General features: G+C 38.2%; 1 protein-coding gene across 1 annotated transcript; it reads right to left on the bottom strand.

Moving 5' to 3' along the window:
* Positions 386-25,175, bottom strand: ITM2B (integral membrane protein 2B). Its single transcript, XM_018056750.1, has 6 exons — positions 24,850-25,175; positions 5,834-5,962; positions 4,133-4,339; positions 3,188-3,298; positions 2,301-2,451; positions 386-1,181 (listed from the first exon to the last, which is right to left on the bottom strand). The coding sequence occupies exons 1-6, from the start codon at positions 24,964-24,966 to the stop codon at positions 1,096-1,098; spliced, it is 801 nt and encodes a 266-aa protein (XP_017912239.1). The 5' UTR covers positions 24,967-25,175; the 3' UTR covers positions 386-1,095.

Consider the following 25,419-nt stretch of genomic DNA (forward strand, 5'->3'; position numbering starts at 1 on the left):
CAGAATTGGAATTTGTCTCAAGAATTTACAAGAAAATTAGTCTTAGATATTTTAAATAGAGGTGGATTCTAAATTATTTCAGATAGGAAACAAATTTAGAAATATAAGAATCACCACTATAATCAAAATGCTCCGTTTGTGAGGAGATATTCCCAGGAAAGCACTTTAGGTTATGCTCCCTGGAAAGTTTAGGTTTAATGACAGCCCTTCCATTAAATACAAAAACATTCCTTCAAAATGTTTAAGCAGCATCTCGAGTCTTAGATGTTACTTGAACAGTATCCATGAAGAATTTGGTTATAAAACTTATGACTTTACCCACAGTATATAGAGAACTGGATTTTTAAGAAATAGTTTTTTCTTTAATATGGATTACCTCAAGATGTGAAGAACCAAATTACTCTTTGGTTTTATTATATGGGAAAAACAACACACAGTCCTTTAGTCAAACAAACTTTGTGATATTTATATTCCATTGCACAGGCAGAGATTATACAAATCAGTAAGACAAGTTATTCCTTAAATTCCAAACAGTTTCTAAAATAGCATTACACCAGATGCCTAGAGTATTAAAACATCGAGGTGGAAATCATACTCTCAATAGTTAAATATGACACTGAAAATACTACACATTTTAATTAGAGGAGAAAATTAAAATGTGTGCTAAAATGCGCTAACAAGCTTAGTAGCAGGGCAACAGCTACAAGTAAGTCCCCGTGGTCCATTTTTACGTAGGCATATATGTGGTTATTAGAGAGCCTCTCGTCTTGAGAATGCATCATTAAAACACAAAAATCTGGATACATGGATTAATGAAAGTTAAACACTTCCTAATACCTAGGCTCTATGATGAAGTGTACTATTACCTATGACTTTATATAACTAATTCAAGATAAAAGACACCACACTTGGAAAGAAAAAAAAGATTTTTAAAGATAATGGTTTTAATTGAGTCGATGAGATGAAAAAATCGTGAAGCCCTATGTGCTACTTACATGAAAGAAGATTTTTTAAAAAATAATCACTGCACAAAATACAAAGGGTGGGGTTATGCTGTCGTATTAAATTTCTCTCCATTATGTTTTTCTTGACTGTTCAAGAGCAAATTAAAGTTTCCACGGCAAATTTATTCTCAAAATGCCGAATCGTAACACAGGCGCTGGCTGCACGTTTCTGAATACCTGTTTGAAAGAAAAAGTTTTTAAAACTTCTGGTTCTTTGGTAATAAATATTCATGTCAATCTTCACAACTATTATTCAGACATATACAAATATTTTACTCTAGCTATAGTCCATTAACTTCTGTAGTTTGATTTAACATGGCAGAAAATAATTTCCGCTCTTTTCTGAACTAAGCATCTTCACAGAGGTTGATAACAGTAACAATGCCATACATATAAATTTGTGACCTTGCAGGTAACAGAAACATTCTATATCTTGATGTGGTAGGGATCTGTTGAAATTCAGAACTACACACTAAAAAAGGGTGAATTTTATTATACGTAAAATTACGGCTTTAAAAAAATAATGAACCATGAAGTTCATGTCACGATGTAAGACATCAAGCCTCAGGTTTCAGGTTAACTCATCATCAAAGTATCATCAAACAGTAGATCAGAATCATCAAAAGTGCTAACAAAAAGCCAGGAATCCATTTAACCAGGTGCCACAATTTCAAAGAAATCACATCACAGTGTGTCTGCATGGCATGCCTTACTTTCTAAAGCTCTGTCACCTGTACTTTCGTTTTATTTTTTGAATGATCTTGAAAAGAAATGAGGAGATAAACAACATCATCGCGTGAGAAAACAAAGGTTAAGCGATTTGGCAAAGTGACCTTAGTTGTGTCAGTGCTTGTAATTCTTCAGTCCAGTTCCTTTCTAACTAACCTGACTGTGGTTATCTTCAACGTGATCCAAAAGGCACGCTCTGCTTAGAACCCGAGTGCACACCTGAGAGCTGCTTTAGAGACTCTTTGGGTAAGCAGAACCCTTGCAGAGTCTGGCTGAACCAAAGTGGGAGGATGGAAAGGCAGACGGGGGGACCATATGGAAGGGAACTGACAGCACATCTAGGAAATGAATTTCACATTCACCTATCCTCTACATCTGAAAAGAGGAGATTTAGAACTAAGATGATTCTTCAGTAATCTAGAAATAGTATACAGTGTACAATACAGGCTTATTTCTTACTCATGGCCCATGTATTGGTAACAATGACAAGTTTACAACTAAATCTAACTTAACACAATGGAGTGAAACAAACTTTTCTGCCAACACTCTAACATTCGTAAGCATTACCTTTGATGGTTTCTCTGCGTTGCAGTTTGTAAGTTTCCTTGTCATGGCACAGTCGATAAATGTAGAAACCCAGGTGATCGATGTTTTCAATGCGATCAGTGATGACCATGTGTTCATGAATCAGATATGACTGAGGCAAGTAGGTCCCAGCCTACATTTGGAAAAGAATTATATTACATGGATATCTCAAAACATACATTGAACAGAGAAGGAAAACAAACAAAATTTTTAGGGAGTATAATGCAAAACAGAGACTGGCAAACTATCACCCACCATCTGTTTCTATAAAGTTTAACTGGGGACTTCTCTGATGGGCCAGCGGTTAAGAATCTGCCTGCCAATGCAGGGGACAGTTCGATCCCTGCTCTGGGAAGGTTCCATACGCCACAGGAAAACGAGGCCCAAGAGCCATACCTACTGAACCCCATGCACCTAGAGCCCATGCTCCACAACAAGAGAAACCACCACAATGAGAAGCCCAGGCACCACAACTAGAGAAAGCTCACACACCGCAACAAAGACCCAAGTGCAGCCAAAAATAAATAAACAATAACTTTTAAAAAGTTTTATTGGAGTATAGCTGTGCCCATCTGTTTACATATTGTCTATGGCATCAAAATTGAATAGCTGCAACACTGACCTTATTTCTTTAAAGCCTACTATTTATTCTCTGGCCCTATGATGTAATTTAAGAAATCACATTTTAATTTCAATAACTAAAATATTAAAAGAGACAAGGGAAAAAAATCCCAAACCACCAGTCTCAGTTACTTGTCATGTAAGATGCTTATTAGCTATACTGTCAGTAAGATGGGCTAATTTATCAATAAGGAATTCCAAGATCCTATAACAGCAGCAATAAGAAGAAGTATCTGAAAGTTTTATACCTTTATGTTAATAAGCAGCTCCAATAGGTTTTTGGGTGGCATGACAATGGAAGTGTTCAGAGGAATCACATAGCACTTATCCAGGTTAAGATCCAAATAGGCGGTAAGTTTCTGGGAAGAAAAAGATGATATTTTTGTTAGATTCATGTATAAATATTACAAATATACCAACAGGCAGCAACTGGATTTTTAAGAACAATTCTGTACCATTAAAATGGGGTGGCTTTAGAATGTGTCAATCACTGGCATTTCAACAAATCAAGAATTTGGTAGGATAGGAATGGAAGTAGTAAGCGGAGAGGAAATTCTGCTACTAGTCAGAATTTACATACTGATCAGATAATAACAAACTATTAAAACTAACTCCAACACCCTATCATCTGATTTAAGAGACTTAGTCCCGGCACTTATAAACCATCATGCCCTCCAAGGCATCCATCTATTGTATATAAAAATTAACTTCTCTCTGATGCATCTAGAAAGTATTGGCTAGTTACTACCATCCACCAGAGAACTGGATGAAACTGACTGAAATAAATCAATTAAATGACTCTGTTCTTGTGGTTCAAATGAGAAACCAGGAATGAGAAAGACTAACTCAACAGGATGGTTCTGAGGATTAAAATGAGTTAAACCAAAACATGTAAATATTTAGATTTCTAAAAGCAATTTAACAGCAGAGAAGGAACAGCATCTGGTGTTCATTAAGACAGACAAGGAAAGGGGGAGAAAAAGTAGATTCCCCGAGGGTTGGCCTCAGACAAAGGGCCCATCAAATGGTGGAGTTTTTCTTGTAGGGCAGAAAAAACCCAAGGCCTTTTTTAAAATTTTCTTTTCAAACAGTAAACCGTAAATAGAATAAATTAGCCAATATTAAAATTAAAACTACAAAAGCATCCATCAAGGGACCTGCATTCTTTTTACAGTTCAGGGCACCTGGCTCACCTTGTTAAAGTCATGAACAATATTGGCAGGGTCACTATCTGCAAACTCTGGGACAGGCACGCTGATGAACTCAACCTCATCTTCCTCAAAGATCTTGATATTTTCTTCAATGGTCTGGTAGCGAGAGGCTGGGGCATCTGCAGAAGGCTCATTTAAGATGACATCATCTTTGATGTACTTGATTCCACAGTAGTAGACGTCATCTGGCTACAGAGAGTTTAAACACTATTTCAGCAATGCAGTGGGAGACAGGTTTTTAAATGTAAGTATTACTTAAGCTGCCACCTTCATCTAAATAGCATTTTGCTTGCAAACTCCTACTTTTAGATGACAAGTCAGACAGTTTAATTACAGAGTTAACACATTCTTTAAGATCAGGTGTTGAAGTATTGTAAAAAAAAAAAAAAAAGTTTCAGAAGGGAAAATGCAGTTGATTTCTCCTTTGCTTTTTGCATTTGATTAAAAATAGACTATAAAAGCAATTATCCATCTGGTGACAAGTAAATCTGAAGAAACACATGCCTCTTTCTACCTGTAGACTGTAATTTTATAAAAGGAATATATTCATAAACCAGGAATATTTTTCTTAAAGAATATACTTTTAATTTTGCTGTGATTCACTGATTACATGATTTTTCTCTTATTAGCCAAAAAAGGGATGCTTTTTCTGTCATTTCTACAGGCATACAGGTAGCTCTCATTTTTCCTTAAAATATATCACAATTAAATGGAAAATATCAGATCACAGCAAATCATTATAAAGATTTTAAGTAGGCATATATAATAAAGATTATGAGCATATAACAAAAAGATAGATCAACAAATATCTCTAGACAGTGGAGCTGCAATGACTTTTTATATTGAAAATACATTTCTTATAAAAAACTGCATTAAGAAAGATGACTTGTATTTCACTAATGTCTATCACCATGCTATTATCTCAAACATACAGAAAATGAGCACAAAACTTATACATCCTCTATAGAATGTCTCATTATTTTAATAAAATCTATTTGTCAACAGTTTCTCCAAATTCTGGTATATTAAATGAAATAAAACTACTGGATTATTGGCAGAGAAATAAGTCACAAAAGAGAGATCATAAATCTCAACAATTGTAATCAGAAGAAAAAAACTATGGCTCAATCCACTGGGATTCCTATTCTATAATAAATACAAACAACTTTCATCCTAAATTACATCAGCATTATTGCCAGAGTCCCAATTCTTAAGATAAACCAGTGGCTGAGAAAGAGGCAGAGAGAAATGCAACAAGAGTACTCTGGGCCCGGAAGCAAAAAGCTACTGTGGGGAAGCCCAAAATGTCGATCCAATAAATTACAGTTTATCAACATGACATCTGAGGCTGGTATATTTATTCAATTGGCAACTGAAAAATCCTATAACTTAGCTATTAATCATGGTAGGAAAATGGAGGGTTCGTCAATTTTGAAATATCATCCAGCCATCTATATCCTTCAGTCAGCAGCATTTCAAAACAATGTTATTCTGCTTTTAATGACTGTCTAATAGGCTCAGCGAACTTATACTCAGGGAATTTTTGAACATAACCAGAAAACAGAACCACCACTCTGGCTAAAAAGGCTCCAGACAGAAAGCACAGGCTTAGAATAAGTTTGGGCCAATTTTCTAGTACAGGTGATGGAAAGGCAGACGTGTCCTTAGCATTTCCCCACTTACCTGAAATGCAAAATATTTGTACAGGTACGCTCCCCCTAGAATGACACCTGCGAGCATAAACGCCAGTCCAAAGCACATGCACCAACACCAAGCTCTTCTTTGGCCAACTGGAACCACTTCATCTGGGTCCTGAAATGTGGAAGACTGATGGTCAGTATCTTATCTCCAGTCAGAACCACGGAAATGTCAAGCTGAAAGAAACCTTAAGTATGATCACTTTGTAAACAAAAATACAGAAAACCAAAGAAGTCAGGTCTCTACTCAACAATTCCCTAGGTATGATTCAGTGGTGGCACCGGGCCCCAGCATGATGCCTCCTGAGCTGAGACACCAGGCCCTTGGGAGAGTTCTTGACTTCTTCTGACTTTCAGCATCCCACCTGCCACCCATACCTCCAAAGCAATCAATAACATACTCAACAATTTCTATTTTCTGTGCATAACTTTTGTGGTTAAAATATCTTCTAATATTCAAAAATTTATAAAAGGCTACAACTTTGTCATGCAAAATTATGGTGCTGAGCCTTGTGTATCGGGCTTCGCCTATGGCTCAGTGGTAAAGAATCTGCCTGCCAATGCAGGAGATTCAGGTTAATCCTTGGGTCGAGAAGATCCCCTGGAGAAGGAAATAGCAACCCACTCCAGTATTCTTGCCTGGAAAATTTCATGGACAGAGGAGCCTGGCAGGCTATAGTCCATGGGGTCACAAAGTCAGACGTAACTGAGCACGCACACACGTCTCGTGTATAACAACATCAGGGTATGTGAGATTATTCATAAAATTATATGTCAGTCTGCTGCAGGTAGTTAATATTTCACGCTAGGTACAAAGCCATTCCTAACCAAACACAAGAAAAATTAACAGGAAAACTGGGACAGACCAAATAATATTAAACAGATTCTTTAAATAATGAGAATCTCAAAGAAGTAGGACAAACATACTAGAAATAATTCCATTAATGCATTGCTCTACCCTAAAGGATCCCAGTTTAACAAAGTTTTTCACTTTAAAGATAGAAGCAGTAGAAAATTGAGGAAAGATTCAGTAAGAAAAACTTAATGATTACGAGACATACAACGAGTATGCAATTGTTAGAATTCTGATTCCGACCTATTCAAGGAGGTAATTTAGCCCTGAAACATCACCAAGGATCAGGATATGTACAGTCCTTAGACACACTTGCCCTTCTAAATCAGTCCTTCCACCCTGCCACTTCAAAGTTACAGCTAACTTATCTGTACCCAGGTTTATGTGCAAAGAGCTAACAAACAAATGAGATTAGCTGCTGGTGTTATATAACCAGTGGCTCAAAAAACAGTACAGACAGCAAAAGAGACTCCAATGGACTTGAAACCAACATAATAAAAGATGATCTAGTAAGTAGTATCATAGAAGGCAGTGGCACCCCACTCCAGTACTCTTGCCTGGAAAATCCCATGGACAGAGGAGCCTGACAGGCTGCAGTCCATGGGGTCGCTAAGAGTCAGACACAACTAAGCGACTTCACTTTCACGCACTGGAGAAGGAAATGGCAACCCACTCCAGTCTTCTTGCCTGGAGAATCCCAGGGACAGAGGAGCCTGGTGGGCTGCAGTCCATGGGGTCGCTAAGAGTCAGACACAACTGAGCGACTTCACTTTCACTTTTCTCTTTCATGCAATGGAGAAGGAAATGGCAACCCACTCCAGTCTTCTTGCCTGGAGGATCCCAGGGACAGTGGAGCCTGGTGGGCTGCCGTCTATGGGGTCGCACAGAGTCGGACACGACTGAAGCGACTTAGCAGCAGCAGCAGCAGTAAGTAGTATGTGTGTGCAGCCTCTTAAGTACTGTACGCAACTCTGACCTTTACTTGGAAAACTCACTATGGATGAGTTAGAGGACAAAGGAGACTTGACCCCACAGTTACATAGATAAATAGGATATAACTTATAAGTTAGGAATGAAAACTGTATGGACGATGCTGGAGGGAATTCTCTGGTGGTCCAGTGACTGGGACTCCGAACTTTCAATGCCTTGGCCCAGGATCAATCCCTGGTCGGGGAACAGGGATCCTGCAAGTCACGTGGCACAGCCAAAACAAAACAAAACACCACAATAAAAAAAAAAAAAAAAACACTGGATATAGTTGAAGCAAGAGTTCAGATAGGAAAGAATGAAAGCTAAAGTTACGTTTTCAATTCTTAGATGAGGAATCTTAACTTGATATCACTTAGGAAAAGCCCAAGCCCAGATGTCCCAGCCAACCAAGGACAATTTTAAAGTACCTGGGTTGGTTGAAGTTTAAACACTGTAGAAAACATGTCTCTCAGTCTAGGGATTGACTCAGATGCTGTGAGATCATCACACTTTGCTGTGGTAGGTGTACCTGTCAACAGACTGTATGTAAACTTACAGGAAGACAAGTGCATTGCAAGGAAGTAGTGTGTACCAGAGAATAAACCTAAGGAATTTATCGGGTCAGGTAAGACATCCCGTCTGTGAACAGAATTCCATGGAGTCATCAGGTATTATGAAACCCCAATACCAAAGGACATACAGTGTTTTGCTTGAGTCCTTGTCTGACACAAATATCCAAGAAGACAGGAAACAGTTCCAAGGATAATTAATTTTAGGGTGGAGGCAGGGTGGGGAGACGAAAATGACAGATGGAAACAGTGAATTCTACACATTTGATATCAGCTGCTGAGACCGTCAGATGTGTGTGTAACAGCCCCCTGTTTTGGCAGGCCCTCTTCAGCAGCAGCACTTCAAGGAGCAGCCCGAGAGCATGGGCAGACTCTCGTAAAGGAATACACAGTCCCAACTGTTAATTTGATGACAAGTTTCCAGGCCTTTTGCTCTGTCATTTTTAACAGGTCAACAAGCAATATTTTCAAGACTAAATTATAAATGCCTACTATGGGCCAAGTGCTATGGGTATACAGCCACGGCCAAGAAAGGGAGCATTCAGGTCAGCCTGGAAAATCAGTCTATAAAAAAGAACATAAATCTGTTACAAGCTCTAATAGGAGAAGGTAGAGAACACAGGAGGACTGATTTGGGAAAGCCTTCCCAGGGGAGAAAATACTGGAGTGGAATGAAGGACAAATACTCATTAACTGCGCAGAAGGTGGAGTTAACGGGCATCATATGTAGGGCAAAGAATGAATAACCAGAACGCCTTACTTTCTCCACAGTCACCTGGGGTATGGCTAGAGTGCCCAACGTGGTGGCAACGGATGCAGAGATGAGAATGCACAAGTTACTGGGGCAGGTCACAAAGGTACTTTATGTCACATGCTATCTCTTGTTCATTCAAAAATCACATTTCAGGACTACAGCAATAAAAATTTAAATTTCCCAAAAGAATCTAACTTATACAATCATTTATTTCATAAAAGAGGTACCAGGTCTTCAAAGTCTAACTAATCTCTTGTTTTCTCTAAATTCCTAAAGGTTAGTATGGTAGCACCAAGCCAACCTTGGCATTTAGTTGGCACTCAATAAATAATTGACGAGTGGATAAAATTTTAAAGCTTTAAAACTTGGTTATTTTTTAATGACCCCCAAAGTTACATTAACAGCCAGCATGGTAATGAAAGGTGGGGGCAACGTAAGAATTCATTAACCCACAAGAGACTGTGGCTCTTTAGGGAAGAATAGTAGCCCTAAGTACTTAGCTCAGCTCAGCATTAAGGGCCTGTTATTTGCAACGTACTGTGCTACATCCTGTGGGAAATTCAAATGTGATTAAGATATGGCTGAGACCTTAAGCAATTTACAGTTAAAATTAACAGTATGCATGACAATTAAATGATGTTCCTTTATTACAGTCTTAGTCATGGAGAAGGGATGAAAGTATATTCAAGATAGAAAAGTTTTTAACCTAAGTGATTTAAAAATGTATTTTAAATAACTAAATTTTAAAACTTGAAAGAGTAAGCTCAGAAGGAAAAAAAGCCCCATATAAGATTAAAGAAAAGCCCCATGACCATCTCAAAATACGTAGAAAATACATTTGATAAACTCTCACTCCCATTCATAATAAAATCTCTTTTCAAACTAGAACAGTTGAAATTCATTAACATGAAAAAGGTTAATGATCAAAAATCTGTCCCAAACCTCATATGTAACAGTTAAGCTTCAGAGTTAAATCATAACCTTTCAAGTCAGGAGTATGAGGATGCTCGCTAGAACGGATTCTTTGTTTTTGTTCGAACACTGTACTAGAGATCCAACGTAGTTCAAAAATGACAGAACGTGAACTGAAAAGAAGATTAGGAAAAAGAATACAAAGCTGTCATTATGTTAAGTGATATAACTGTCTATGCAGAAAATCTGAGAAAGCCACATTATTCAAACTAATTAGAGTTCAGCAAAATTGCTGAAGATCAGTAATTAAAAATCAATAGGTCAAAGATTTATACATAAATAGTCATAGCATCACTGTTCATAATAGCCCCAAAGCAGAAACAACATAACTATCCACTAACTGATGCATGGATAAATAAAGTGTGGTTTAATCACACTGAATCTCAAACACATTAGAGTGAGAAAATTCCAACACAAACGACTAGCTATGAAAAGGAAAAACTACAATGACAGCAGCTTAGTGGCTGTCAGGGTGAAAGGAAGATAGAAGAGCCATGGGGAAATCTTTTAGGGTGATGGAAATGTTTCATATCATGAGTGGTGGTGGATATATGACTTTATACAAGGACCATAATTTCTATCAAATTATATACATAAAACAGGTGTATTTTGCTGCCAAGTTTTTTCTTTTTCTTTTTGGCTGCGCTGGGTCTTCGCTGCAGTGCGTGGGCTTTCTCTAGTTTGGGGGCACAGGCTTCTCGCTGCAGTGGCGTCTCCTGTTGCAGAGCGTGGGCTCTAGGGTGCACAGGCTTAGCAGTTGGGGTGCACAGCCTTAGTTGCCCATTGGCATGAGGAATCTTCCCAGACCAGGGATTGAATCCGTGTCCAGCGCACTGGCAGGCAGACCCCCAACCACTAGATCACCAAGAAGACCTACTGCCTGTAAAGTTTATTTCAATATGGGGAGTGAGAGAAAAAAATATCAACCGAGTTCCTATACAGTTGGCAATAAAAGGAAGCCTAACAACACCAGTGCTGGAGGGTGGAACAAAGGGAAGAGAGAACTTTCGCACAGTTAAAGACAGGAGCTGGTACCAATGTTTTGAATGACAATCTGGCAGGATCTAATACAATTAAAGGTATGTATATATCCTACAAGCCAGTGTTTCCAGTCCTAGCACTATAACCCTAGATAAACACTTTTGTACACAGAAAGAGGCTCAATAATGATAAGTGCAGAATGGTCATTAAGAAAGTAATTGGAAATAACTTAAATGTCCATCAAGTAAATAATAAAGTATAGGTTCATACAATTAAAGTCTAAATGAAACCAACTAGCACTGCTGACTTTGTGATTAATCTTAGAATTCTGAACCAAAAAAAGTCAAGTTGAATTAAAAATTGACAGCACATATTTAACACTTAAAAAAATTTAAAAAAAAAATGGTACTCTAAACTTTTTTTTTTTTTTTTGGTATGTTTGGATTATTTCATAATTAACCACCACAGTAAGAAAAAGGAAAACCACTCATGAACAAGAACATCTTCACTGACATCTATAACTTCACTTGGCCTAATTTAAACAAGTAACAGACATTTCCTCCCCTGGCACTGCAATAAAACTGGTGCACCTTAAATTATGCTGATAAGGTAAAAGAACTCCCACAGGTGCTATACAATTATCTTCTCATTAATCTTCCTAAAATCTCAAGTTTTCATCCCAGTTTATAAATGAAGATGCCAAAGCACACTCTGGCCCATAATCACCCTTATCACCCTCCTACTGTGGAAAAGAAAGAAACTGCTTCAAATGCATTATCACTCTGACACTACTAATCTCTGGTTCAAATGAATCTTATCACCGTATTATAAAGTAAAATTATTTAACCAGTTATATCTTAAGCAAAATGAAGGATAAATTCAGTGCTGGTACTTCAATTAGTTAAGAATTAGGTCACCTCAATGAGTTCCCTAAGAGGCTTTAGTAAATGTGCTTCAACTATAAACTGAACTCAGACAAGATGCAAGGGTTTTCATATAATTTTTATTCTGTTCCACACTAACAACTCACTTCATGAGCCTTCTTTGCAGAATGAATGAGGAGACATTTCTTCAAAGCTCCCAGAAATATTACTCTGCATTATTAGAGCAAGTGCAACAACAATGCTGTAAGAACCAGAATTACCAAAGAAGAAACTGTCTCTGAGAGTTAAAAATCGTATTACAAAAAAGAAAAAGAACACGATGGTGTAAAAACACTTTAATATAAATACTGAAATTCAGGGGGAAAAAATACAATTTATTCAACTCAGAGTAGCATCAGAAGTAGATTTAGTTTATTTCAAAATATGTGCTTTTTAAAACACATTCAGTAATACTGATAAACATGGGGCTGCACAGGCTGGCTGCCCATGGGTGTGCTGTTTAGCCTGCGACTGTTTTACAAAATACAGAATTAGCTGCCAACATTTTAAAAAATCGAATAATTCAAATTTTCATAAATAAACTTCTCATCTATGTTCTAGTCTTCTCAATTCCTCCCTCATCACTTTTCTTCCTAGTGAAGACCAAACATACTAAGTTCTTTTCTACAAAGTCACTTAGTTTTGAACTTCAATCTTCACTTCCATACCTATGACTAGGTTATGTATGATTCCTTCTGAGTATCTAATTTTAAACCACTTCTCCACATAAAAGGATTTAGAGTTCTGGGTTTTAGAGACTAGATTAATATGGTGAATAAAGCATCTTAATCCGTTAAATGGCAGAACAGGTATTCTTTTGCAAAAAATACATCCAAGCATGAATGGCATAAGCAAAAATGGTGACAGGGAGGAGCCGGGTATTGGGTAAGCTCAGAGAAAGCTGTGGTCCAAGAACTGTTGCATCAAAGATGCTCGAGAGGACGCCCAGTTCTCAGGGCAGGAACGATGAGAATGAAGGACAGCCGCTTCCGGTATAATACCTCTGGTATGAGGTTCTGGAAAAGGTAAATAAGAGAGACAGAAAAACGGAACAAACTACAAAGTGATGTGATCACACAGCTGCATATATTGGTCAAAATCAACAGAACTGTATAAAGTTCCAGGGGCTGAAATTTTCAGGATGTAACTAATACTCCAACAAATCTGAATTCCTCTTTCCCAGCTTACGAGGAGCAAGGAGAGGATTTTTTCCTAGGACCTCATAAATGAAAGATTGAAGGCAGCAGGAGAAGGGGATGGCAGAGGATGAGATGGTTGGATGGCATCACTGACTCGACGGACATGAGTCTGAGCAAGCTCCAGGAGTTGGTGATGGACAGAGAAGCTTGGCATGCTGCAGTCCATGGGGTCGCAAAGAGTCGGACACGACTGAGCAACTGAACAGCAAAGTACTGAAAAAGCCAACTGAAAAAGACATTACTAGAGAGGAAAAGAAAATGACTTCCTATTCCAATAAGAATTAAAAATGAAAACCTTGGTCATCACTGAAGATCTATTTTTAAATATTTCCAAAATAATTTCCTAACTAGACTCTTCAAACCACTGAAGTAACACAGGCAATTGCTCCATCTGATTACTATCATATAGAATAGCGGGGTCATTCATTTACCACCGTACTTGTTCTAAAGTCACCTGGCTTCTACATTAGCTTTCTTTCCCATCATGGAAGCATCAAAAAGACACGATCCAGCAACCTGTTCACCATTAACAGCATTAACTGGTTACCAACTATATTCTGCTATATGTAAAACACAAAAATCTATGGCTAAGAAGCTAAAAAATCTATAAAGCCACCAAACATCTGTTTGCAGTTTCTCTTGCTCATTTAAACACGTAAAACTGAATTTTATCTTCTCATTTGATTTTTCAAGTAAGACTGCTACTATCTCAACCATGTGAGAAAGTCCACGAGAAATCTTGTGTATAAGATGCAAAAAGGGAGCAGTTTTCCAAGTGATTGGCATTATATGCATAATAAGGTTATTGCATTATTTTACACTTGAATAAGGCGAGATTTTTCAAAACAAACTAATCTAAAATTGTAATGTCTACAAAACCAAGTTCTCTTTAACGTCCTTTATTTGTTAACAAATCCTATGACACAACCAGCGAAATAGGAATTAAAAAATTAACAATTTAAATCCACTGCATAACAATTTAACTACTGTGAGAAATACAAAAATCTGAACCAAAATTATTGCCATTATGTAAAATTAGCACAGGCCGAGGTTAAACAAAAAAATAGGCCAGAGCTATAAAAAAGAAAAAGATCAGTCTGTAAATGCTTTTAGTGCTGGGCTGTCACTTAATCACTTTTTACATGATTAGGAGCAAGCAGAGTATCTGGTACCTAGCAGAATATTAATATAGGAATACCTTAAAATCTTCTTTTCTTTTTTCTGCTTATTTTAAAAGATGACCATTTCTATATACTGTTTATTCCATTTACACTGAAGAAAAGTGTAATATTTCATCAGGTTTTCAAATTCGTATTAGTGAGATATAAAGGTAGTGGGTAGTCAAAAGAAAAACTTAGACTAGCACTGACTGACAGATGTTTGTAAACAACACTATTATATACAAATGACATTTATTGTTAGTAACAGTCTTTACTAGGGATAGACAACTTGGTCAAGACAGATGTCTTCTGCTACTGGCTGAATCACGAGTTCATACTGTTCTTAATGAGAGTATCAACCATCTTCCAAAAATTTTCAAGTAGGATAGGAATGCTCTACTCTATAATTCATCATAGAATTACATGTCAAGATTAGAGGTAGGAGGGAACAAACCTGTTCTGGACTCATTTTTGTATAAATCTTCGATTTTAATGTCATTCAATAAGATAATTATACATTTGTATTCAAATATGAGTCATTCCATTTAAAATGCAGCATTTTTGACAAGAAAATTCCACGTATAGTCTTTTAAAAGCATAAAATAATTCGAAGGCGGAAAGCTGTATCTTCCATCCAAGTTCAGAAATTTGGAAGTTATACAAAAAGACTATTAGAAAAAAATAATTCCAGTCCTGAGATCACAGATATTTGTACCTATATAGTGAATACATGGTAAAACGTGCTTTGAACCTATGCCTAGCACCAAATACATGAGCAGTAAACATTCAGTGGTCATTTGATTCCGCTCCCTTATCCTACTATTCGCCTCACTCTTGGATCCAGGAGGGTTGTTTCCTTGTGAAAACAGATACAGATATTTAAGCAGGTTGTGGTTAATTTGGTTTACAGAGTTGGTCAGTCTCTCTACACTAGGGGTTTTTTGAAGGTTGGGCGTTCAGTAAATTTTAACTTCTTAGTATAAGGTCTGGTCATGCAACAGCGGCCCCTGAATATGTGATCAGTATACTTCTTAGAAAGCAAAGATCCTCTATGCAAGAGCAGTGAGAGGTCATTTAGTCCAATACGTCATTTTACAGATAAATATCCAACCAGAAATGACCTGAGTTTCTACAGCTTTTCCCTATCATAACAGGTTTACTCAAATTGACTCACACTCATAGGAAGCACTGTGTTAACTGTTACAACAGTTGTATTGTTATTAATGTGTTGACAAAGTTAATAGAATTTTTTTCTATTATTCATCAAATTAACAAAGGATAGTAACAAAAAGTATTTAAATCATATGCACATGAATGAAGAACAATGAAGGAAAATATCTCAGGCTCACTAGAATATAAACATTTCAAAGATGAACAAGGCAAGATGTTATTACAAAAATGAAGCTAGTAAAGTTAGGGAAATAAAGCCACAAAGCAAAAATCATGAAGTTGGCAGTGAGGGAGCTGTCTAAAATTACTCATGAAAAGACAATTCTGGAATATTAAAAAAGGAGACAAGCAGATGCCTCTCTATAGGTTATCCTGTCAGACGTTAAACTGATGCTAATAAAAATGAACATGGTTTCCTATTATTATCTACTATTCCTATTATTATCTATTATCATTAAAATTCCATTTTCAATTTTAAATAAAACGATCTAGTAAGTCTTAAAGCTATGAAGACAGCTGAGTTGAAAGTCCTGTTATTGATTTCCAGTTAAACAGTTATCTTTACTTCCTCCTGAAAGCTCAAAAGAGTGACAGTAAGGGGATAAACAAATAAACCATAAGCTAGAAATGGAAATGACAGAAGATAAAGTATGTCAATAGAAATTTTAAAAGCTGAAAGCATACGGGAAAAAACCTCAAGCTTCTGAAGGAAAAGTAAAACAAAAGTGGTCATATTCAAAGAACCAGGAATCAGAACGGCATCATAGAAGATGGAGCAACACCATTAAAATGCTGAAAGAGAATTACAGCTAACCTAGAATTTTATGCCCAGATAAATTATCAATGAAATGTGAAGACAGAGTAAAGATTCTCAGACAGGTTAAAAAAAAAATTCCACCTCAAATGCTGTTTCTTGGATTTATAAAACTGAAGATCCAACGGAGGATGGAGGCAAAGGCAGAAGAATTCGAGGATAATAATTACTCTCAGGATATCTGCACAGCCACATACCTAGAGTAGGACCATCTGAGTGGAAAGACTGAATGACAAGTGAAATATCACCAAGAAAAATAGAAAACTCGGTAAATTATCTGCTAAGTTTGTAGATATGAAAGTTTGTTATCTGAAAGTTTGTCAGAGACACTGAGGATGAACTAGCAATACACAGAAAATTAAGTAACCCTCTCTCTTGACTCAAGAAGCCAATTATCAAATTCAGGGAAAATAATGGCTTTGCACAAGAAAGGAAGTAGAAAAAGTTACACTACATTACTCCGATGTAAGTTCCATGTCAATTACAATAAAAGCATGGACCAGCAATTTAACCAGACATTACTATAACTATACCAGGAGAAGAGACAATGTATATACTATATAAACAAATAGAAAAGGCTAAATAGTCACTTCCCATTTTAGGAAGCCAGTAAGTACTATCTAAAATTGCGAAAAATACAAATGAAAACAAAAACCATGAAATAGCAAGTATTTAGAAGTTCTCCAAATGTGTTCTAGGGACAGACACCACAATGTTGGGGGGGGGCGCGGTCCACAATGTCACGGGGGTCCACAATGTCAAAACTAATTTTGTAATAAAAATAAGCCTCCCCCACCCCCATTCTCATTCTCTGGACAGTGTACAGTGGAGCTTCCCAGAAGCTGAATGCGTGACACAGCATAGAAGCTAACTGGAGAATTCAGCTGTCTTCTATTAAGCCTCTCAGTAAAGGGTAAAAATGAAAAACGACGTTGCTCTTACTGTTCTGAAAGTCTGTCGGTTATATGGAAATTTTTATTTATAAATGTTATTTTTGCTAACGTTATAGGTTTTGTATTATTTTAAATCAATAAATATTGTTTTAATTTTGAATACAGTAAATATCAATAAATATAACCAACATAAATCAAAAGCTCTTTGGGACCCTCAACAATTTTTAAGAGTACAAAGGGTTCCTGAAACCAAAATGTTTGAGAACCATTAATGCACAAAGTGGGTTCCCCCCAAAATGTGCGTTCTTCAGAGATAGTTTTAAAATGCAAATAACTGTCCTGCCCTAAGTATTACTTTGGTTAAACCCCAAATTTGTAAAATTATATCAACATTCTATTCTGTAATAAGAAATACTTCTATAAAAAATGGACATAGCTACTGAATGCTAACGATTTTTATGTTGCAGGAATGACTCTTTGGCAGAGTATCTCAGGGGAGCAGGGTGTTACTTATCAACAATCCTGCAATTTAACTGACACGTAAAGTAGGGATGAGCAATAATAGTAGCATAAGAAGTAACATTTCAACAAAAGAATGATGAGGGGGCTAAAAATGGGACTTTTTGGGGAAAAGTGCTACCATTTAATGAGTTTCTATGTACCAGGGACTGTTAATTCTACCACAAGAACACTATTTAAGGTCGGTACCATTACATTATTTTACCAGTGAGGGAACTGGGGCTTGGGAGGTTGTGGGACTTGCCCAAATTATCAGATCTAGGTAATAATATTAACCTTTGCCAGCAGGCTCTAACACTATCTGAAGACAGTGTTGAGTTTGAGGTATTAGTCTATAAAAAACAGTATAAAATGAGTAACTGCCCTGCTTCATTAAGTTTCTACTTCTACCTGGCTTCCCCTATGGCTGAGAGGGTGAAGAGTCCGCCTGCAATGCAGGAGACACAGGAGCCTCGGGTTCGACCCCCTGGAGGAAGGAGGAAAGGGCAACCCACTCCAGGACCCTTGCCTGGAAAACCCCACAGACAGAGGAGCCTGGCGGGCTGCAGTACCTGTGGTCGCAAAGAGTTGGGCATGACTGAGCACTCAGGCACACCCACCCTGAAGTCCACTTCCAGAAATCTTGCAGTGGTGCCAAATAAAAGTTTGAATCATTTAAAAAAAAAAAAAAAAAAATCTGTAGTAGTAATAATAGCATCTACTGAGTCATACGCTGTTCCAGGTATTGTGATACACTTTTTACAAATTATCTTATTCCCCAGTTAGCTGATGGAGAAAGACACAGAGAGTTGTAGTAACTTCCCCCAAAGTATCACAGTAGATGGCAGAGACAGAATCTAAACCCTTAATGTATAAACTGCATAGTCTGAGTTCTCAGTAAGTAGACGGTGTGGCTTTCCAAATGATACTCCTTTTTCGATTGTGAGGGAACGGGGGCAAATTGGAGAAATTATTTCTCCCCAAACATCTAAAAATATATTTTTTTAAAAAATCATTCTTAGCTCGTGGGTTATACAAAAACAGGCGGTAGGCCATAATCTGCCAGTCCTGCCCTCCACTGTAAAGGAGACTGTAAATCGGTGGCCTGTGTCAGTCGTCTGTGTTTCTGCATGAAATTCTTGTATGAATTAGTGGTTAATATTTAAAAATCAAGTTTTAAATGAAACCCATTCCAGCTTACCTTTAAAACCTGGAGGATCAAGCAACATTGGATCTTTCACTTTTTAAATGAAAATGAAGAATATTCTAAGTTGCTTAATATGCAAAAAAAAAAAAAGAAAAAAGAAAAAAGCTTGGCTTCACTAAAACATCTACTTGGGCCCAAGAGTATTGAATTTGCCATCTCTGCTTAACATGCCTAGTTTTTGCTCGAGCTAAAACTGATGGAATTGGGAAACTCTTCCTAGCATTAAAATGAAAGCAAAGTAAAATAAATTGAAGAGAAAGCTAGAAAATGAAAAATGAAAAAACTGCCATGGTATATACAGCAGAAATGAAATACTAGAGAGGATGGCTGAAAAAAAAAACAATTTTAAGAAATGCAGACCTAGGTTCCCGAGTGGCCTAGTGGTGAGGATTGCAGGCTTTCTCTAGTTGGCTAGGGTTCAAATCCTGGTCGGGAAAGTGAGATCCCACAAAAACCACAGTGTCCTCCCACCCCCAGCCCCCAAAAAACTGCAGACCTAGATGGACTGACCTTTAAAAGTCATTTTTCCCAGCATAAAGATGATTCTTCTTCTGGATGTTGCAGTAAGTGACTTAATAATGCAACTTACCTTTTAGGTTTTTATATTACAAAATTTTAAACATCATAATCATATTTAAAGCAGAGAAAACAATCCAAGATTAATTTTGGCATTAAAAGTTAAAAACATTCAAACGTACAAAACCTCGTTAAACCTTTTTTAAAATATGAAATTCAACTATGCCAAAAAAGGTTTATGCAAGTATTTCAGAATCTTAAGGTACTAAATACCTCACACGCACTTAGTATCCATTTCCCAAATAAACTCCCTACATTTTTAATTTGAAAATGTTTAGGATTCATAAACTGTGCAAATTTAATTCCAACATTAATTTATCTTCTGACAAATATATCTTAGCTCTAGCTCATATAATTACTGCTAGAAACTAATCAATGTTAATATTATCAGTTATCAATAAATATTGATAAATATTGAATGAAAAATTAGAATATCCCTCTATCATAAAAACAAGAGTAATTTTGTCATTTTAAAAGAATTTTTCTGCATAAGTCTATGTTCATTTTACTTGATTTTCCCCCAAATGACAGAATTATAGAAATACTTCATTAAGTTATTAAGTTCTTTTTTTCCCTTTGATCAAGAGTTCAAAAAAACTTCAACTGTTTACAAACAATTTTGCTCAATTGTTGGTAACATAAAATAGGATTATTTAAAGCTATTAAGTGTATATATCATAAACATTGATTAAAAGGGAAAATCACAATTGAATGATTTTTATTGATATTCTTAGGGTCACATCTGTTACAAAATTTCTAATTTTCAACTTTCAGTTGTCCAGCCTGTAAAATTTTCATTGTTAAGCCATGCAAAGTAAATAGGAAAGACAGGAAATAACTCTTTACACATAAGCTTCTTGAAAACATAACTCCAGTGTTATTGCTTTCTACAGCATTTTGACAAAAACCACCACATTCAGAAATTCAGCACTGTCAAATCCTTTATTTTTAACAGGCAGCAGCTATGGCCTGAAAAAGTCCTTTGATGGCAAAGTCCTTAACTCCTTTAGCTGAAGCTCTAATAAAAAGTGACAAGTTTACCAAAAAGTTTAAGAGGATGGATTCACTGATGTCAGTTTGAAAAGACAAATTTTTTTCTGGTTCTTCCTCTGCTGACACTGTGATAAAAGAGTTCCTGAAGTTATAGTTATGCCATGAATTCAGAAAGCATTTTCCTTTCGAGGGAGAAAAAAATGCCTTTTAAACAGACATTCCAGGTATTTAAGTTAGGGTATGAAAGAACAAATAAATAAAATGTCCCACTTTACATCAAGCTCTAGCAATACATACTGAAAATTTTTAAAGTTAAATTCTAAGTCAATTTAAATAGGCCTGTACCATGTGTTCCGAAAGATATTTCTGGTTAAAGTAATACTTTTATGCACCTAAATCTCTAATATGGCTGAGCTGAATTCCAAAATGTCTTACAGGTCTATGATTTTGCCAAGGATAATATATTCGGTTCTATCTAGTCCAAAGAAGATTATGTTTAAGGTGACACTGGGAAGACCCCAAGCAGGGTCTTGGGGGCAGTTTTCTGCTGCACAATGAACAACTTTTCCACCCTCTGGAGCGGCAGCCACCCATGAGGCATGTGGACACAGAAAGATCCTGCCAAGGTCACTTGGTATGCACAGGGGCAATTAATTCATCTCCCAGCACTAAAATCCTCACTTCAGATATCAATACCCTCATGAAGAACTAAAATGCAGCAACTGTAAACTTTTTGCTGGTCAATGTATTACTGACACTAAACTATACAACAGGGTAATGATATGCTCTTTTGTTAAAGGGAACCAAGCTCCCCATCCCTTCTCTAAAGACCAAAACATTTCAGTATATGGCGTCAGACTTTATGTTCCTCTTCCCCTCTAGCCCCCTACCCCAAACAAAAAATAAAATGAACACCAACATCACCAAAAAGCTAAATGACCAGTCCTGTTTTATGCAGAGAGAAATGCCAGAAAGTGAAAAGAATTAGGAGGGAGATAGCTGTTTTGTGATGGCTGACTCAGAACTTACTGGGTTAGTAGCCCTTCACTTAGGCTTCCATCCTGCCCTTTCTTTCCCCTCCACAAGCATTTCACTTTTCCTTTTAAGGATGTCTACAACTACAATGTACTGCAGAGAAGAGGCAACATTATTTATCAGCAAAACAATTTACAGGGATACCTAGGAAGAAAACTTGAGCTTCTTCGAGGCCTGAAACGGGAAAAGGCATTTCATAATCAGGCATGACAACAGGAGTTATTGACAGCTACTCTTCTACAGTGAGGTAACCCAAAACCAAAATTTAGCTTATTACATAATACCTCTAGCCATCTCTTTTCTCCGTGACCCACAGCTACTTAATAAGAGGAAGACATGTAACAAGCTGAACAAGGGGAGGAAAAAAGGAACAGTCTAGTTAGGGTGAGAGGGGAACAGTTAAAACAATCTGACTCCTGCCAAATATAATTATGTAATTCTTGCCATTTTCATAGAATTTTAAAACTGGAAGAGTCCTCCACAGACCATCTGGTCCTACCCTGTCATCTTACACATAAAGAACTCTTCAAAAAAATAAAAAGCTTAAACCCAAGATCAAGCAGTTGTGTACTGACAAAACTGGGACTTCTGACTCAGGACAGTAAGTATTTTCTTTGATATTTACACGTATATAACAAACAATGTTTCAAAGTTCAACGTAAAAACACAAAAGTTCATGAATGAATAGCTGCCTCTCACATAAAACATTCATAATTTCAAATTCACCTCTATTACATAAAACCTAGGGGGAAATGTAGAGAAAGAATAATAAACAGCAAGCTAGTTGAGACAATATAATCCACAGACGTGGCTGCTGGGATTAATAGCTACTGAAAAGACAAATCTAAAAGATAGGACAATGCAACAGCTTCCAGAGAAAAGAGCTAAAGAAATGGCAAAAGACAGGAGCAGTGTAAAAGTACTGGAATGTGAGTTACATAAGCCAGCTGACTGGAGCGATCAGAATTCTTTACTGCAGAAGGTCTGAAGAATCTGCATTTTAAAATCAGAATCCCAGGTGATACTAGGTGATCCTTAAGGGGATATCTGGAGAAACAATGGTCTTCAGGACACTGTGGTCTGGGAGAGTTAAAGATACTCAAAATTCTTGTTCAGGAGTTCTTGCTCATAACTAGCTAAACCGGATCCTCTTGACCAACCAGGCAAGGAAATGCCCCAGGCAAACACAGGAAGGCTGATTCTGTGCAGAATTCGGAGAGTCAAACTCAGTGGTCACGGCACAGTCACCCGAAGGAGTCAGAGAACATTATGTAATCACTGTCCCAGCTGTAAGAGACCGTCTGCAAATGCCTGTTACTAAGTAAGGTTTGCATTTACTGTTAAGTGACTGACGGGTTATAATGATTCTCCTTCTAATGTACAGCAATATTCTGTTACTCACTTAAGAGGTCTTTGAGTTCACAGCTCGAAAAAGCATTAGTCATTTTGTATCTGCCAGTTCATCCATGATTGCTGTGTGGTTATAAAGGAAGACAGGCCCTCACAGCTTAGTTCCAGTATTTTTCTTTGGATATGGGGATCTGAGAAAACAGCTAGGAATGGTTACTTTTTTAACTGCTGCTATGACCACAATATTTGAATATGGTGAAATTGAGAAATTCTGAGAACCTGAAAACACAGTCACCGTTTCAGAAATGACAATAAATGTCCAAAATCAGATTTACAGCTACCCAGCAAATTATTCTGATTTTTGTCCAGCGTTTCAAATCTCTTTCACAACAGGAACAGGGAAAAGCTATCTGAAGTGACATCATCGGATCCTTTCTTCCTCTCTTTTTTAGTGAGAGGAATTATATTTGTTCATAGGATTTTTAAAAATATATGTAACAGGATTAAAATCTACCTAATCTCTATATATGTATTTCAGTCTGTTATGATGGGGTACTTGACTATCAATCTAATTTAGGTACAATGAATGTTAGACAAATACAGAGCTCAGATAACAATTTGCTGCTGCAATTATCCTCTGTGGATTCCAAACATTTTCTCTAAAACCTAGACTGTCTGCAATGGATTCAGGCAAACAATACCAATGCCAAAACGCTTAATCCTTTTAGGCAATCTGTCCACTTCCTATTTCAAGGCAAGACAGTCATTTAAAAAAATCAACTCCTGACATTTGTGTTTTTAACTAGAACATTTTCAAAAATCCAGTACAGGCACGTGCAGATTAACACTGTATTTTCAACCATTTTTCACACTGCGTTTCCCAGTAGTAGTAATATATTATTAAATAGCAGTCCTTATACCTGCACAAGTTACTGTTGTTTTTTTTAAGTTAAAACTAAGTTTACCCTACTTACAGCAGGTCTTGAAAAATGCTAACAAAAAAATTAAAAGTTACGAACATAAATAATTCTACAACTAATTTCTATAGAATTAACTTTTTGCAGCCTGAAGAAGATCTGGTAGAAAGGTTGTGAACCTTTCCTGTTTATTCAACTTCTGAGACAATCACATCCTAAACGACTATTACTGTAGCACGATAATAGTTCCTCTCTGGATTTCTGCTTAGGGCTAAAAGGGGGATTTTGTAAAATAAAGAAAATTTGTTGCAGGGACCGAGGACAATTTTAAAAGGGATGAAGGACAATTTTGAAAGAGACGTAGGACAAGTTTGTTTAGTTTCACTTAGCTTAAGGGGTTCTCGTAAAGTTGCTGATATAATTTAAAAGTGAACTGTCGGTTTTACACTAACATCCAGATAGTAATCAGTAACCTTTACCGGGAATATTTCAGTTATAAAATGAACAGCCAGAATCTATTCTGAGCAGACCATCACCTTGCCTTCTCCCCTCGCCCGCTCCCTCCCTCTCCAGACCCCACGGCGAAGTTCACCTGCCGCTACCAAAGGGCCGTGGAAAAAGAGAAGGTTAAAAAAAAAAAAAAAAACGCTTTTAAAATTAAGAGGCTTACAGGAGCCGGACTTAGTCCCAGTGCAGTTCAGCCTGGAAACGAAAGTAAGGAAGCAACTGCGGTTTAGGCTTGTAATGATGTCAGCCATCTTAGGGACATTATTTATACTGGGAGGACGTGCCAAACTCTTGTTGTTGTTTTATCGTTTTGCATGTCGCCGCCGATCTCCAGGTGGAACGAACCCCGGCACGGCTCCACGCACATTCCTCGACTGCACCAAGCACCGTGCACTCGGCCGGGTTCTCCACTCCTCCTCCCCCGGAGGCCCCCAAGCCCCCGATTCCGCGCCGGGCACCGCTTTCTGCACACGCACTTTCTTACAAAGAAGCTGCGCCGGACAAGAACCGGGAGCAGCCCGAGAAAAGGGAGTACTCGGCCCTCTCAGGGACCCCCGTCCCGCGCGCGCCCCGCGCTGTCCCGGGGCGCACAGCCGCCCTAGCCCCGCGCAGCTCTCCCGGGGCCCCAGCGGGCCCACTTCCCCGAGCCCCGGCCCTCGGACCTTGCAGTCCACGGCAACGGCGTCCGGAGGGATGATGAGCGCCTCCTCGCCGCTCTTGGACTCGTCCTTCTTGGCCTCCTTCTGGGCCAGAGCCGAGTTGAACGTCACCTTCACCATGGCGCGGCCTGGGGCGCCCTCGGAGGGCGGCGGCGGCGGGCTTGGGGCGCGGGCTGCGGGCTCCTGGCGGCGGTGGCAGCCTCCTCGGCCGGGCTCCGAGCGCGGCTAAGCGGCGGCGGAGGTGGACCGGTAGCTGCGCGGTGGCCGAGGCGGCGACTGCTGCACCAGTCCTGCAGCCTCGCAGCTCGGGGGCGAGGGCGGAGACGGCTGGCTCCCCGCCGGGGGCGGGCCGATCCGGGTGGGCGGGGACAGGGGCGGGGCCGGAGGCCATATGGGCGGGGTCCCGCAGTCTGAACCTCGAGTGACCAACCGATTGCGGGGGGCGGGGGGGCGGGGGGGCGGCGGCGAGCCCTGCCCTCATCCCGGATCGGAGGAGGGGATCCGGCAGGGAAGGAAAGGGGGGTGCTCTTGTGCGAGGGCCTGGATTTTGCAGTTCCGATTTCGCTTCCAACC

Source organism: Capra hircus, chromosome 12 (assembly GCF_001704415.2).
Source record: "Capra hircus breed San Clemente chromosome 12, ASM170441v1, whole genome shotgun sequence".
Taxonomy (NCBI): Eukaryota; Metazoa; Chordata; class Mammalia; order Artiodactyla; family Bovidae; genus Capra; species Capra hircus.

Coding starts and splice junctions, on each gene's coding strand:
- ITM2B (XM_018056750.1), bottom strand. CDS start 24,966: ATGGTGAAGGTGACGTTCAACTCGGCTCTGGCCCAGAAGGAGGCCAAG. Junction 4,340..5,833: donor ACAAATATTTTGCATTTCAG/GTAAGTGGGGAA, acceptor AACTCTCTGTAG/CCAGATGACGTCTACTACTG. Junction 2,452..3,187: donor AGCTGCTTATTAACATAAAG/GTATAAAACTTT, acceptor TTCCAAATGTAG/GCTGGGACCTACTTGCCTCA.